Below are 14671 nucleotides of genomic sequence, written 5' to 3' on the forward strand. Positions count from 1 at the left end.
CGCGTCCTCCCGCTAAAACCCACCGCTCGCCCCGCTGCTCCAGAGCCGCGCGTCGCCGCCGTCCCGGAGCGCTTTTCTCGCACCGCCGCCGGCAGCCCGACCACGCGCTCCGCACACTCGCGCCTTTCCCTTCAGACGGCGGACGCCGGACGATTGGAGCGGCAACTTGCCATTTCCTTGTTTAATTAAAATTATTTTCCTGCTTCTTGTTGGGGTTTTCGTTTTGTTCTGTTTTTCTTTATGATTTTTGTTGACTGAGAAAAGCTCACCGAAGTCTTTTGCGTGTTGTTTCCGGGATACAGGAGCCCAGACCACCAAGGTAACACGCGCGGGGGCGTCTGTGCAAAAGCCGCGGGGACCGGGCGGGAGTGGGGGAGGGGCCTCCGGGAGGGGCCGCGGCGGGAAGGCAGCTGAGGATGTCGTTTCTTCCCGGGGAGGGCGTTTTCGGTTTGCTGGCCAGACTTCTATCCCGGCCTGCAGCGGGGGTCACTGTCTTCTTATGGGCGGGGGAGGGGCGCGGCGCGGGGGCCGTGTGCCCGCCAAGATCGGAGCCGCATCTTCCCGTTAGGGGGAGGGGAAGCCAGCCAGGCTCGCGGTTCCACTGCGACAAGTCTGGTGACTGATTTGAGTTAATAAAAATAATTAAATCCATGGGTCTTGGAATTTGGGGGAGGGCGGATGTGGGTTCGAGCTTTTAGTGTAGCAGAGGCCACGATTGGGGAAGACATACCGGGAACGTTTGACAATCGGCGATCGATATTGCATCAGTTTCCTTTCCGGGCATAGGAGGGGCCGGCCGGGCGAAGAGCTTGCGAGTCAAATGCCAGTGGACGGGTGTGCTCGAGGGCACGGGCGTGCGCGTGTAAACAAACCCTCGGCGCTCTGCGCCCCCTCTGCTCCTCTTCTCGGGAGAAAACTAGTGTCCGCCCTAACGCCCCCTTCGAGTCTGTCTGCCGCAGAGGCATTTTCCCATCTGGGGGCTCCCGGCGTGAAAGGATTACGCGGCATTGCTATTGTAAATGCTGGAAACGGGGAGCTGTGTGCCTGGGCTACATGCAGCGCACACCTAGCCAAATACCTGGGTGGGATGTGTGCCCTGCGTGCCTGTGCACGACCAAGGAGGCTGCGGGAAAAGCGATACAGAGCTCCCCCCACGCCCCTTTCGTAAAACTTGGGCTAACAGAGAGGGCAAAACGTTAAATTGCGCGGGAGAGGGTCCTTAGGGTCCCGGGGGGGGCGCGAGTCTCAGCGGGCGCAGCGTTGCGGTGGGACCATCTTTGTTCTCGGCGGCTCCGCGGTCTGTACTTTTCCGCCCCTCGGCGCGCGCCCCCGCCCCTCGCGCTCGGCTGGTACTTTTCCACTCGCCTGGCGGGGGATGAATCAGCCGCGCTGCGCCTCCCGGCGGTGTCACGTGACCAGGGCGGGCTCTGCAGTCCTGACGCGCCGCCTCTACCTTCACAGGCAGCCGCGCGGGCTCGTGCGTCTCCAAGGACAAAAGGAACCCAGCACTACTCTCAGCGTCCGATTCCTCCCGCTGCCCAACATGAAGAAAGCTGAAATGGGAAGGTTCAATATTTCCCCAGATGAGGACAGCAGCAGCTATAGTTCCAACAGCGACTTCAACTACTCCTACCCCACCAAACAAGCTGCTCTGAAAAGGTGGGAGATGTGTGCGTTTTTAAAAACGGCTTGTGTGCATCGGAAGTTCTTTACGTAGAATTCTGTTGCTTAAAATTATTGTAGCATTTGGAGAAAGCGCGTAATCTCTGGAACATTATCTGGTTGTTGTATGGGAACACGCCTTCAGGTCGTGTGAAAGTCGACTACTACTTAATATGCATTTAAATTAAAATGTGTGTCAGCTAAACGCGGGGGCGTTTTGTGTTGAAGCATTCCTTTTGTGTATTTCAACCAATTTAGGATTTTTTTTTTTTGTTTTTCTGTTTTGTAGCCATTATGCCGATGTAGATCCTGAAAACCAGAACTTTTTACTTGAATCGAATTTGGGGAAGAAGAAGTATGAAACTGACTTTGTAAGTTAAAAATAATCATTTGTGTTTCTGTGACTTTATGGAGTAAAAGAATAGTTTTATTTTTAGATTTCAAGTCTGACTTGCCCAAAGCTGGTTTTCTCCATTTAATTATTGTTATATGTTTGGTTATCCTTTTCCCTCTATGTAGCATCCAGGTACTACTTCCTTTGGAATGTCAGTATTTAATCTGAGCAATGCGATTGTGGGCAGTGGAATCCTTGGGCTTTCTTATGCCATGGCTAATACTGGAATTGCTCTTTTTATGTAAGTATGTGTAAGTAGTGAGTCTGCCACGCAGGGCAGTTAATATGATGATACAGCATATATTTTGGCTCCAGAGACTGAATTTACAGTTGCAGTAATTGACTTAGTCATTTGCTTAAAATTTAAAATGTGAGAAATCCAAAAATCACTTTATTCTGCTACATAACTGCATGATATCAAAAAAGTCAATTAGGTAGGGAAAATTAGGACAACTCTTAAAACTAATAATCCGAAAAGTCTTTGAGTTGGAGGGAATAAAGTTGAATAGGGATTTGGTATTTATAAAGAACTGTGGATGAATCCAGGGTAAAATTTTTACTCTGGCGAACTTTCAAGCAAGAAACATTTTAAAAGCATGGTACCTTCAACTCCGTTTGGTAAATTGACAGTCTCCCCAAGGACCTGTGGCCTCTTACGTACATAAGGAAAACAACTTGTTTTTTTTAATATATAGGGTGTGATGGTATTTGTCTAACCTAGAACACGTTTAAGAAAAGTGAGTCAATTTTCTGGACACCAAAAAACAACCCATATGTGATTTTTTTTTTTTTTTTTTGGTCTCAATTTTTGGGGTGGTTTTTATTTTTAATCCATGTCTGTGTGATTACCACAACAAAATATGACTACTTTAAAAAATATCTGCTTTGAATTGCTTTTTTTTTTTTTTTTTCCCCTTAGTTGTCTAGTTAGAATTAGTTACTCCCTGTGCTTTCCCACGTGAATACCTAGAATAGGATTTTGGAGCAGAAGACTTTCAGACAGTGTTTTTTAACCATTTTAGGGTCACTGACTCTTGGAGAATATAAAACTATGGACCTTATTTCCAGGAAAAAGGCATAAAAGAAAAATACCTGTGATTTTCAGGAAATGTTTCAGTGTTGTTTGTATCATAGCTACTACGATCGGGCTACAGTGAACTCCTGGCTAAGGCACTTTCTTTTTAGGGTGATTTACTGTGCAGATGAAGAAACCACATATACACAGAACATGGAATTCTCTCTTTGCTACCGTCTTATTTTAGTTAGCTGACTGGTGCCTTCTACTCAAGTTATTTTTTTCTAGCAGAAGAGAATGTTCTGAAAAGAAAAGCAAGCCTTTGCAAAACTCTGCTTTGTGGTGAAATTCCACATGTGTTAAGTGTGGCTTTGAGCACTGGAAGCTAGGATTCACTCACCCTGCTTCGTGAACCATGAGGCTTTTTGAGGTCTAAGACTAAGAGCCAGGAATTTACATAGAAAGAACCCTGGAGTTTCAAAGTTTTTAGTGGGGTATTTGAATGGCATCATTGTTAAATGTTTGAAACCCTTCCTAACTCTTCATGTGAAAACCAGAGGCAGTTTTTAAATGCTTCCAGTGTGGTGGTGGTGCAGAATTTACATGAGGTAAAATGCTACCTTTGTTTCATAAAAGAACTCAGAATTCTGCTATGTTACCCTTGCACTTTTGAAATTATTTATACTTTAACAGTGTTTGAATGTTTGATTATTCAGTAAATGGCTAAATAATATCACAAACGCTAAAGTGAGTTTGAAATCCATCACTGTTTTACATGGTTTATGTAGAGGTATAAAGGTAAATGGTCCAAAAGCCTCATGGCTGCCCTCATCTGGTTAAACGACTCTGTAGCTTACCCTATAAAGTAGACCCAGTCTTGACATTGAAAGTGACCTCAAAGGTTATGGAGTCTGTTCATTCCTCATTGTCTTCTCTATGTAAAAGAGGGACTGAGTTTGTTAGCATACTTTCGACATTGTTTTTGATTAAGCCATGCTTTGTTCAGTTAGTGATGAGGCTGATGGTGTCACTGCTACTACAGATTAGACACCATTAAACTTTTGGCATTGGAACGGCAGCTTAATGCCACCGTCTATGTTTAACTAACAGACATCTATTTCTTTGCCAGACCTTATATGGTACTTTAATCAGTTTGCCATTTCAGAATTTGGAAAATGTGACTGTCGTCTTGTTTGCAGAGTCTTCCATGAGTTTCCCTGATTTTGATTTTTTGTTTTTGTTGTTGGCTCATTTTAATAAAAAGAAATTTGTTTTTCTCAGCTTGCCTGGTGGGGAGGAAAGGAAAGCTGGAATGAGAGAGAATGTGTGCCCTAAAGGAAAACTTAGTGACTGAGTAGAGAACCTTTAGTTCTTCTCTATTCGTTTCTTTTTTTTCTCCTCGTCCATCCAAGCGAAAGGACTGAGGGAGGAGACAGCCCAGTCTCACTGATAGATTGCTTGTTCTCACACAGACATTGTTTAACTTTGTGACAATGCTGGGTTTGTCTTCCATACTATGGGGTGCAATATAGTATATCGTCACAGTAGTTACTCCTCTGATGTGTGCTGATGATACCCATCAGTTTTACAAATAACTGATGACAGTTTTTGTAAAGCTGACCCTGACACTTAGCGTATATCATCCCTCCTTCCTTCATATAGTCCCATTCCTATGTTTACTTATATGGTTCAAGGGAACTCCAGACCTTTCCTGAACTTGTCTCAGTTGGATTTCCCAAGTAACTGGCAAGTGTTAAAACCATTTTATAGGTATAGAAATTATTACAACACAAAGAAGTAGCAAGTACATAACTAATTACCACTGTAGCAGAATCAAAGTATAAGTCTTATAACTCTTCCACTGGAAAGTTATAGTCTTTCCAGTGTCTCCCGCCACCTTTGGTTCAGTGGGTGGACCCTGTTCATAACCAGGACTGTAGAGCTATCACCTGAGACATGATGCAGTCATGTTTAGGGAGGTAAGAGAGCTTGTTGACACTCTAGCCAAAAGAGTGAACACACATCATTGGGGTCATTCTGTCTAGCAAAAATATTAGGACAAGTTTTGTATTTAATGTTTAAATAAAGTCAAAAGGAATTGTCTTTTAGGTATAGACGTGCTTACGTATAACCCTGTACCTTTTTCTTCTCTCATCAGAATTCTGTTGACATTTGTGTCAATATTTTCCCTGTATTCTGTTCATCTCCTTTTGAAGACTGCCAATGAAGGAGGTATGGTAGCACTCTATATTTCTAAAACAATTATGCCTATCATGATTTTCTTTCTCTCCCTTCATGCATCTGTGTTCTTTAAATTATAGGGTCTTTATTATATGAACAGCTGGGACATAAAGCATTTGGAATGGTTGGGAAGCTCACAGCATCTGGATCCATTACAATGCAGAACATTGGAGGTAAGAGTGTTTGAAAGACGACTTGGGTATAGTTTTTTGCTCTTTATGTAGCAGAGAGTGGTGACACGCTACTTTTGGTGTCACATGCAACATTTTGCACTTGTAATGGTATAATTTTGTTTTCCTCCAGCTATGTCAAGCTACCTCTTCATAGTGAAATATGAGTTACCTTTGGTGATCCAGGCATTAATGAACATTGAAGATACAAATGGGTAGGTGCTAAGTAAGGTTACTCATAAGAAACAATTACAGTCTAAAATGATTAGATACATTTTATCAAAGTTGGATACAAAATGATTATCAGTAAATTATTTTTTGTTAATATTCTTGTTGAAACTGACCAAGAAGTCCCCCAGAAACTGATTTGAACTTCGCAAAGGAAAGGCCAAGATAGAAGCTAGTTAACTGAATAAAAAATTTCAAATATATGTATGTAAACAGGTTTTCTGAAACTACTTACCTTTTCTCTTTACTGTCCCCAGAATATATAGTTGAATAACTTATACCCCAACCTAAGTTAGGACTAACATTTTGAATTAAATTAAAAATCAATCCCTGTCTGACTTTTGTGAATTGGAAAATCTGTTGAAAATAGCAGAATACCAGAAAATATATGGCCATGCTGTAGAAACCTTGTCCTTCTCGCAGAGTTACTCATCCGAGCAGACTAACAGGTTTTTATCTAAAGTAAACATGAGGAAGGATAATGTATTTCCCTGCTTACATGCAGCTCATTATCTCAAAACAGAAAAGTGTGGTTATCTCTGCAGCATTTGAAACCTAATAAGCTGGTCTTTAAATGTTAGCTCTCTGTGGGGGGTCTTTATTGCTAAATTGAGCAGAGTTAGAATTGACAGGGCAATTAGAATTTGAAAGTCAGTGATTTAAAGCAAGGTGTAGTTGATTACCTAAAAAGGAAAAAGCATTGCTAAAACTTTTAGAGAGGTGCATAACATTTTCTCTGAGTTCAGAAGGGGTCTTTTTACTGTTGGAGTCAAGGTGGGTCAAGGTGTCACAACATACTCTTGACAGCCTGAAATAAGCTCTTGTTTGGAGGGGACTGGGTTTTGTTATTTGTTTTTTGCCTATGTATTTTATAGAACTGTGAAAAAATTTCCTTGTTCAAATGTTTAGTAAGTACATTTGCTAACAAATGTCTGATAGAAACTTGTTTTAAAATTTCCTTGTTTCCAGCATTAAAACAATGTGTGCTAAAGCTATGACAAAGTTGGTGTACAATTTTCTAAAAATGCTTAAAGATAAGATTAACTGGCTTAACAGTGCCGCTTTGTTCCCTACGTTAGTATCAAGCCTTTAAGAAGCATTTTATGTTATGAAGCAGCTGGCAGCCTTCCCAGAGCAAACAGTGGGACAAAAATGATACTGTTTCAGACCCCATTTCTAACCTGAGTGAATATTCACTGTGCCCACTAAGTTAGAAAGCTGTTCCTGCCTATGTGGGCTTTTTGAATAAGTGATAATTCTTTCCAACCTGTCTCTCTCTCTGTTTTATTTTTTTAAGTATAAAACGAGTGCTGTGAGAAGAAATATATGTTATTCTGAGGATATTTGTGACTGGTTGTGACCTTGGTTTTCTTCTCTTTCATTCAGATTGTGGTATCTGAATGGTGACTATTTGGTTCTGCTGGTATCACTGGTGCTCATTCTTCCCTTGTCACTGCTGAGGAATTTAGGTGAGCAAATCCATCTCTAAAGAGAATCAAAATGAGCCCCACCAACTAGTTGGCTTTCTCTTAATAGAAATTAATGAGAGCTGAGTTAAAGAACCCCAAAAACATACCTTTGAGAATTGCAACTTGCCAGTCTTCAAGAAATTCTCTAGCGAAAGGCCCAAGCACTTGGTTGCCATTTAGAACATCTTGTGCTTTATAAAAAATGCAAAAGGGATAGTTGTTACCGATTTAGTCATTAACAAGTATTTTTAAGTAATTCTCTGTCTTGCTGTATAAGAATTAGAAATTTCATGTGTCCACACTGAAGTCTTGCAAACAGAACTGAGTCATATTTGCCCTAAACCTGATTTAGTAAATGAATCCCATGTTTTTTCCTCCTTATAGGATATTTGGGATACACCAGTGGCCTTTCCTTGCTGTGTATGATGTTCTTTCTGATTGTGGTAGGTATAAATTTTCTTTAAAGCTAAAGATTCTTTTTCTAAGCCCTGTCACATTAGTCATTCTAACAAATGCAAAATAATATATTTTCAGGTGATTTTCAAGAAGTTTCAGATTTCTTGTCCTGCAGAAATTGCTTTTCTAGTCAATGAAACAATAAACGGCAGCTTAACACACCCAGCAACTTTTGTACCTGATGTGGGTTTTAATAGGACTGAAAGTGATTCTTGCCAACCACGTTATTTTATCTTCAACTCACAGGTAACTATAATCGTTTTGTTTTCAAAGAAAGATTTTAGGGAAGAAAACAGGGAAAATAACCCACTGGAAGTTTTAACACTCCCAAGGTAAAGAGAGATGAGGTAATAGCTTCCTCTTTAGGAAACATGGTTATTAGCTCATTATTGAGGACTGAGAAGAAAGTGTTGGTTTGTATCTTGTAACTGCCACATTCAGAAGTGAGAATATTGCTCACACCTAGTGAACAAATTAGAAGAGCTAATTAGGCAAAAAAACATTTTAAGCTTTGATTTCTAAGATTAATGAGTATAAAATGTAAGTTGCAGAACTGTGATATCACATGAGTGTGTTACCTCAGGATGTTAAGAAGGTGTTTACATTTTTTTGCAGACTGTCTATGCTGTGCCAATTCTGACCTTTTCATTTGTCTGCCATCCTGCTATTCTTCCTATTTATGAAGAGCTTAAAGGGTGAGTGCTTTAGCAACTTTTATATAAATTAATTGGAAAAGCTGGAAAAATACTAGATTACTGCTCTAACTACCGCTATAATATGTATGTGTATTTTCCTTTGAATTTGTGCAGCCGCAGCCGTAGAAGAATGATGAATGTGTCCAAGATTTCCTTTTTTGCTATGTTTCTCATGTACCTGCTTGCTGCCCTCTTTGGATACCTGACGTTTTACGGTAAATAATGTCCAGTTTACAAACAGGACACTTAGTGAAATGAAGTTCATACTTTGTATGTATAGTTCTGTCACTTTAAATGCTCAGTCTGTTTCAGTATGTTTCCTATTTGTGATGAGCAATTGAGCCTAGAGTTTAGAATTCCCTGTAGTGTATATTGAATCAGTAATTTCTAGAGTACAGGCTCCAAAATCCACCGTTAGCCATATGATGGCATTTCTATATGTGATGTGCTTGCATCGAGGTTCATCCTGACTCTCCTCTCCCATTCCCTTCAGATTATACAACACACATGCAGACTGTAAGCCAAACCCTGGGATTTAGCTATTTAGCTCCTGTTGTTTTTAATGGGGGTCATGTGGCTAAATCTTTCCTAGGTATTTAGAAAAATTTTCCTTCAATGTTATTTTAATTGCATTAACCCTAATTCCAAATTAATCTTATTAGCCTCTTAGTTTATGGTTGTTTTGTGAGTAGCTAATAACTTTGGTGCAGATAATAGCTGTAAGTTAGATTTTCTAACTAATCTCCAGAGAGAACAACACACAAGAAGCATTTTTTCTTTTTTTGTCTTTCTCTATAGAACACGTTGAGTCAGAATTGCTTCATACCTACTCTTCTGTCATGGAAACTGATATTCTGCTTCTCATTGTCCGTTTGGCTGTGTTGGTGGCTGTCACCTTGACAGTACCTGTCGTCATTTTCCCAGTAAGTGATCACCTGCTCTCTCTTCAGTAGGAATGAGTTGTTAGGCATGAAGATTTGTGAGATTTTCATGTTCTGTAAGAAGAAAACCACTACTACAGCAGTATCAAGGGTTTTTGGTTTTTGAAAGGGTTTTTTTTTTTTTTTTAAATGTTTTGTCCAGCTTTAAAATACATCTTGGGATCTTTTCCCCATAATTCAGGATATAATGATCTTTCTAATGCTTAGATGTTTAGGAAAAGAGCAGTAGAGGAGGGGTACGCTTTGAGTATTTAAATAGCTACTTGTTTCCTATTGTTTGTAGCTCTTTTTCATTGATTAAAGCTGCAATTTTTATTTACTCACTTAATCTTTTGCAGATCCGGAGTTCCGTAACTCATTTGCTGTGTGCATCAAAGGAGTTCAGTTGGTGGCGTCACAGTGTCATTACAGTGTCTATCTTGGTGTTTACCAATTTGCTTGTCATCTTTGTACCAAATATTAGGGATATCTTTGGTTTCATTGGTAAGTTTTAGGAAGTATCACAGTTGATTGAAATATCAGAAGTTTTAAAGTTAAAGAAATAGCAGGTGATTCATTGAATTCTTAAGAAATAGTCAATGCTGTTTTTACAGGTGCATCTGCAGCTGCTATGTTGATTTTTATTCTTCCGTCTGCGTTCTATATCAAGTTAGTGAAGAAAGAACCTATGAAGTCTGTACAAAAGATTGGGGTGAGTGAGAGTTTATGACCAGAAGAAGAATAACGTAATGCCAAAGTTCCTCAACTGATTGTAACTTCAGTCTCCTAAATGTCATTTATTGTAGTTTCATTTTAAGTTTCTAATAAATATACCTATAACTTCACAGATAGAATGGGGGAGGAGGGGAGAGATGTTTGCCTTCTGATATGTATTCTTAAGTTTATTGCGAGAAAGTTACTAGATACTTTAGAAATAGGAATAGAGGTTAAAAGTATAACCTTGACCACCTGCTGTGTAGCAGGCACTTAAATAGGCCTGGAGTGTATAAAAGAGGAAAAAATGGAGTATTTAGTCAAATGAAACTAACCGTTTTCAAAGCAAAGCTCAAGTGGGGTCAGGGGGTTATTACACTATAAACTATAACAACTAATTTTACAAAGATTATGATATGTTAACCACAAATGATCCTGGTGGGGATACTTAAAAGAAAGACTGCATTTCAGTCCATTTTCTCCACAACTGTTGTCTGGCTAAAGTACTAGAAATGCTTATGAATCAACAACAGTTACCTTGTTTTACTCAGAATATCTGGTGTAGTAATTGAAGAGTAGAATTAGAGTAGACCTACTCATGTCTCTTAGAAAAACCTCCAGCTTCATCTCAGGCTGCATTTTTAAGATAGATTTGATTTTAAAAGTTAAGATTTTTCCCTTTCAAAAATGCAAAAATATCAGTCCAGTTTTGTTGCGTGCAACAGTTTATTTAGTAAAGAAGATTATTTACTTTTTCTTTTGATACAAAGGAATGAGAAGGGAAATTTTGAGAAGATTTTAAAGATACAGTAACTTAGTATTCTATGGATAACCCCTTGATCATTCAGTGGCTTCCCTTGTGGCTCAGATCATAGAGAGTCTTCCTGCAATGCAGGAGACCTGGGTTTGATCCCTGGGTCAGGAAGATACCCTGGAGAAGGAAATGGCAACCCACTCCAGTATTCTTGCCTGGAAAATCCCATGAACGGAGGAGCTTGGAAGGCTACAGTCCATGGGGTCAAAAAGAGCTGGACACGGCTGAGCGACTTTCCTTACTTAACTTTGATCATTCAAGACAGTTTAATGAGCTAAACTGTAGCTCTGTGAAATAATACAGACACACTTTTAGAGATTTATTGTATGTGCTAATTCACTCAGTCCTGTCCAACTCTTGGGGACCCACTGACTATTGCTCACCAGTGCAAATCCTGTTCCCACGGATTTCACCAGGCAAGAGTACTAGAGTGGGTTGCCGTTTCCTACTCTAGGGGATCTTCCCAACCCAGGAATCAAACCCACATTTCTTGTGTCTCCTGAATTGGCAGGTGGGTTCTTTACCGCTAGCGCCACCTGGGAGGCCCTTTAGAAATTATGAGCCTAGTTTTTAAAAGTAGAAGAATATTGAGCATACATGTTTTGTTGCTTGCTAATCCATTTTCTCTGTGCTCACTGCAGGCTCTGTTCTTCCTGCTAAGTGGCATAGTGGTGATGACCGGAAGCATGGCCTTGATTGTGTTGGATTGGGTCCACAATGCCCCGGGAGGTGGCCATTAACCACCACCTCGAAAACTCCACAATAGTCCATTTGACGCCAGTGTTGAGTCTACAGCTCTCAACTACTATGAAATTTCACCTGATGTTTTCAGTTTCACTTCCTTTTGAAGTGCAGATTCCTCGCTGGTTCTTCTGAGTGCAGAATAAGTGAACTCTTGTTTTGTTTTGTTTCGTTCTTAAAGAAACTATTCTGTATGGTAGAAATGGATATTAACACCAAACCACGAGTCTCGGGTTAACGGAAGTGACAATTTTATTCCATTCCAGAGAATGGACGAACTCTTAACTTTAATCAAGCCACATGTTTGGCTGTGTCATTGTTTAACTTGGATATTTTATGATTTTACTTGAATGTGCCTAATGGAACCATTCGATGTGAGAAATAATTCTTTTTAATTTACAGCAAAGTATTGAAATAACCATTGAGAAAAACACTTATTATTTTTTTGTACCAAAAATATTCGAAGACCTCAGAAGCACTCTTTTATTTTTTAAAAATTGCTTTTTTTGAACTTTATCCAAAAGCAGTTGTCAGTGAATTCCATGAAAAAAAAAAATCATTGTTATTTAAAAACAATTACTACTAGTATTATGAAATGATTTGCCTTTTTGTAGGCATACTAAGCCAAATACTTTTTTTTAATCCAAAATAATTTTTAGAGAAAATGATATAATGAAAAATTACACTGTAATTAGGAGCATTTTCCATTCAGACTTTACCTTTAAAGGACAACTGATTGATTGTGGCTACACCAAATCAGGTGAACTCTGTTCATCACTTTTCTTCTCTGTCCCCAAATATTTTTGTTCATTTAGACTCTGAAATATTTATGGCTTCAGTCTATTAGAATGGAAGATAATGCAGGTATTTCTGTGGGAAATAAAATAACTAATTTTGAGGTACCAAATAGTGCAATTGGGTAAAACAGGGTTTATTCAGTTGCATCTGCCTCCAGAGTTGGGTTGACAGCTCTGGATTTTTTTGGGCCAGCCCTTTTTTGGCATTGCTTCCAGAAGTGGAAAATGGGCATTTGATGGCTGTAGGCCAAAACTGTTCTATCCAGAGAGTACAGTACAAGTTTTCATATGGCTCATCTGCTATGGAAGTGTGAATTACTTGACAATGTGTGGTTTAGTTGTGTTCATGTTTTGTCTACAGTAGAGGTCTAATTAATCCATAGGTTACACCTATATTTGGTATAAGTTCTCTTCATAGAGGCCACTGGGTTTCTCATGCAGTAAGCTTTTTAAAAAAACTCACGTGCACTGCATTGTCATCTCATTCTTGTACAACGTAGAATTACTTGTTTACATCCAACAAATGGTTAGCTAGGGAAAACAGTGCAACCTGAGTGTAACTATTGGTCCGACTGCATGATCACCCTTCCATTTCAATCCCAGTTAGACGTGAAAAAATTACTTGGCTTTAAGAGCACATTTATTGTACGTCATGATGTATGGTGAATATGTTATTAAATAATGTGGTACTTTGCTCATCAGGCATAATGTCTAAAATCTAATACACATAATTCCATTAGTGGTTGAGGGAAGCAAATAATGGAATCATCAATAGGTCACCTGACTGTAAGGTTGTTCTCTTGAACTTAACATTTTTAGTTTTAGGCAAGGGCCAGAAATGTGGCAGACATGATTTTTGTTACGCATTCTTGTATTATATGTGACTCAGTTGCAGACAAGATGTGTCTGTAGTCAGAGACCCTTGTGGAACTGAACTGGAAGACGTCTTGTAGTGCTCCATTGGGTGAAACCAATGGTCCATTTTTGTTTGTTTCTACAAAAATGAAAGTGGGGACCATCTCGAAAGGCAGTGAGAAGACGGATTCTACAGCACTGCTTTCATTCAATTGGGCTTTTGGCACTCCATTCGAATCCAGAACCTCACCTCTAGCTCAGACCAAGAATTGGCACTTCTGCTTGAATTCCTGGAAAGAATCGCTGGTTTTGTAACTTAAGACTTGCCCGGGAATACCTCTACAGTTTACATCCTTTTATTTGGGAGAAAATACCGAGGCAACCAGGAAGAAATGAAAAAAAAAATCGATGTGGAAGGTTCCTCCAGTGCCCTGGCTGTTTGAGGTTCCGGATCAACTGTCAAGGGTAAATTTCATTGCATGATTTTCTTGGAGCTATCTTTGTCTACCTGGAGGTTCCTAAACAGTGAATTCCCAGTAATGAGCAGTCTTCAGTATTAAAACCACTGTCTTGTCACCTCATTTTGCATTACTGTCTTCCGTGGATGTTTCAGTTATAACTAATGTTATTTATAGAACAGCATTAATCCATTAAAGCTAACCTATTTTTCAATATTTATGATAATCTTATGTACATACAGTGTCTGTCCATATGTATTTGTAAATAGGTTGTATATAATGTCAGGTTTGGGTCTTGGGTTGAAATGTATATATCCTTCCTTACAAGTTTCTTAACTGCATTTTGATGAATTCACATTATGTATCTATAAGAATTGTCCCAAAAGTACCTGTACAGAGATTTCAATAAACAAATTGACAAATTGTGTAAACACTAAAAATTTAAAATACTGTTAAAATTGTATTTGCAATAAGCAGACTACGTGAACAACACATTTTTTTCATGAAAACTTGGTGCAGGTTCAGAACTCTAAAATTTTAAATAAGGTCTAAATTTTCAAAATGTAGTAGCTGTTAAAACATGATCTAGTGTAATGAAATCAAATATGCTCTAGTGTGGTGGAAGACCTTTGAGAACCTGATTGTGGTAAGCTTTCTGTATATAATGTAAATATCCTCACTGTACTGTTATAGAGGCCAACAATTCCAGTAAGACTTGTTGGCAAAGAGTGCTACACGTTTCAATGAAACATTGTATGTTTGTTTTAACTGAACTAAAATAAATACATGCTTAATCCTGAGTAGCAGTGTTTTATTTAAAGCAGTGATAAGTCGTGTCTGGTGTGTTTTGTAAGCACAGTAAGGTAGCACTTAGTAGGGGTTCATATAGTGTTAGTGATTATGATGAAGAAAAAATGGTCATCAAAAACATTTGCATACCAAGTATTTGGAGGAATGGAAAAAATTTTTTTTTAATCTGGAGGACCAAGTCTTAGACCTGCTGTAAGTAAATATAGTGCACCATAATCACACCTGGGGAGCT

At 39.2% G+C, this 14671-nt stretch overlaps 1 protein-coding gene across 1 annotated transcript; it reads left to right on the plus strand.

Moving 5' to 3' along the window:
* On the plus strand, positions 1–14429 carry SLC38A2 (solute carrier family 38 member 2). The gene is made up of 16 exons (XM_018047891.1): positions 1–319; positions 1462–1659; positions 1952–2033; positions 2182–2297; positions 5230–5303; positions 5393–5485; positions 5616–5697; positions 7097–7179; positions 7564–7622; positions 7714–7881; positions 8251–8330; positions 8445–8545; positions 9129–9253; positions 9610–9754; positions 9865–9962; positions 11420–14429. The coding sequence occupies exons 2-16, from the start codon at positions 1544–1546 to the stop codon at positions 11516–11518; spliced, it is 1521 nt and encodes a 506-aa protein (XP_017903380.1). The 5' UTR covers positions 1–319; positions 1462–1543; the 3' UTR covers positions 11519–14429.

This window comes from Capra hircus, chromosome 5, assembly GCF_001704415.2.
Source record: "Capra hircus breed San Clemente chromosome 5, ASM170441v1, whole genome shotgun sequence".
Classification (NCBI taxonomy): domain Eukaryota; kingdom Metazoa; phylum Chordata; class Mammalia; order Artiodactyla; family Bovidae; genus Capra; species Capra hircus.

Bases quoted from the DNA above. Each gene is read 5' to 3' on its own strand.
- SLC38A2 (XM_018047891.1), top strand. From the start codon at position 1,544: ATGAAGAAAGCTGAAATGGGAAGGTTCAATATTTCCCCAGATGAGGAC. The intron at 8,331-8,444 runs GTGAGTGCTTTA...GAATTTGTGCAG, and splicing joins ATTTATGAAGAGCTTAAAGG to CCGCAGCCGTAGAAGAATGA. The intron at 8,546-9,128 runs GTAAATAATGTC...CTTTCTCTATAG, and splicing joins TGGATACCTGACGTTTTACG to AACACGTTGAGTCAGAATTG.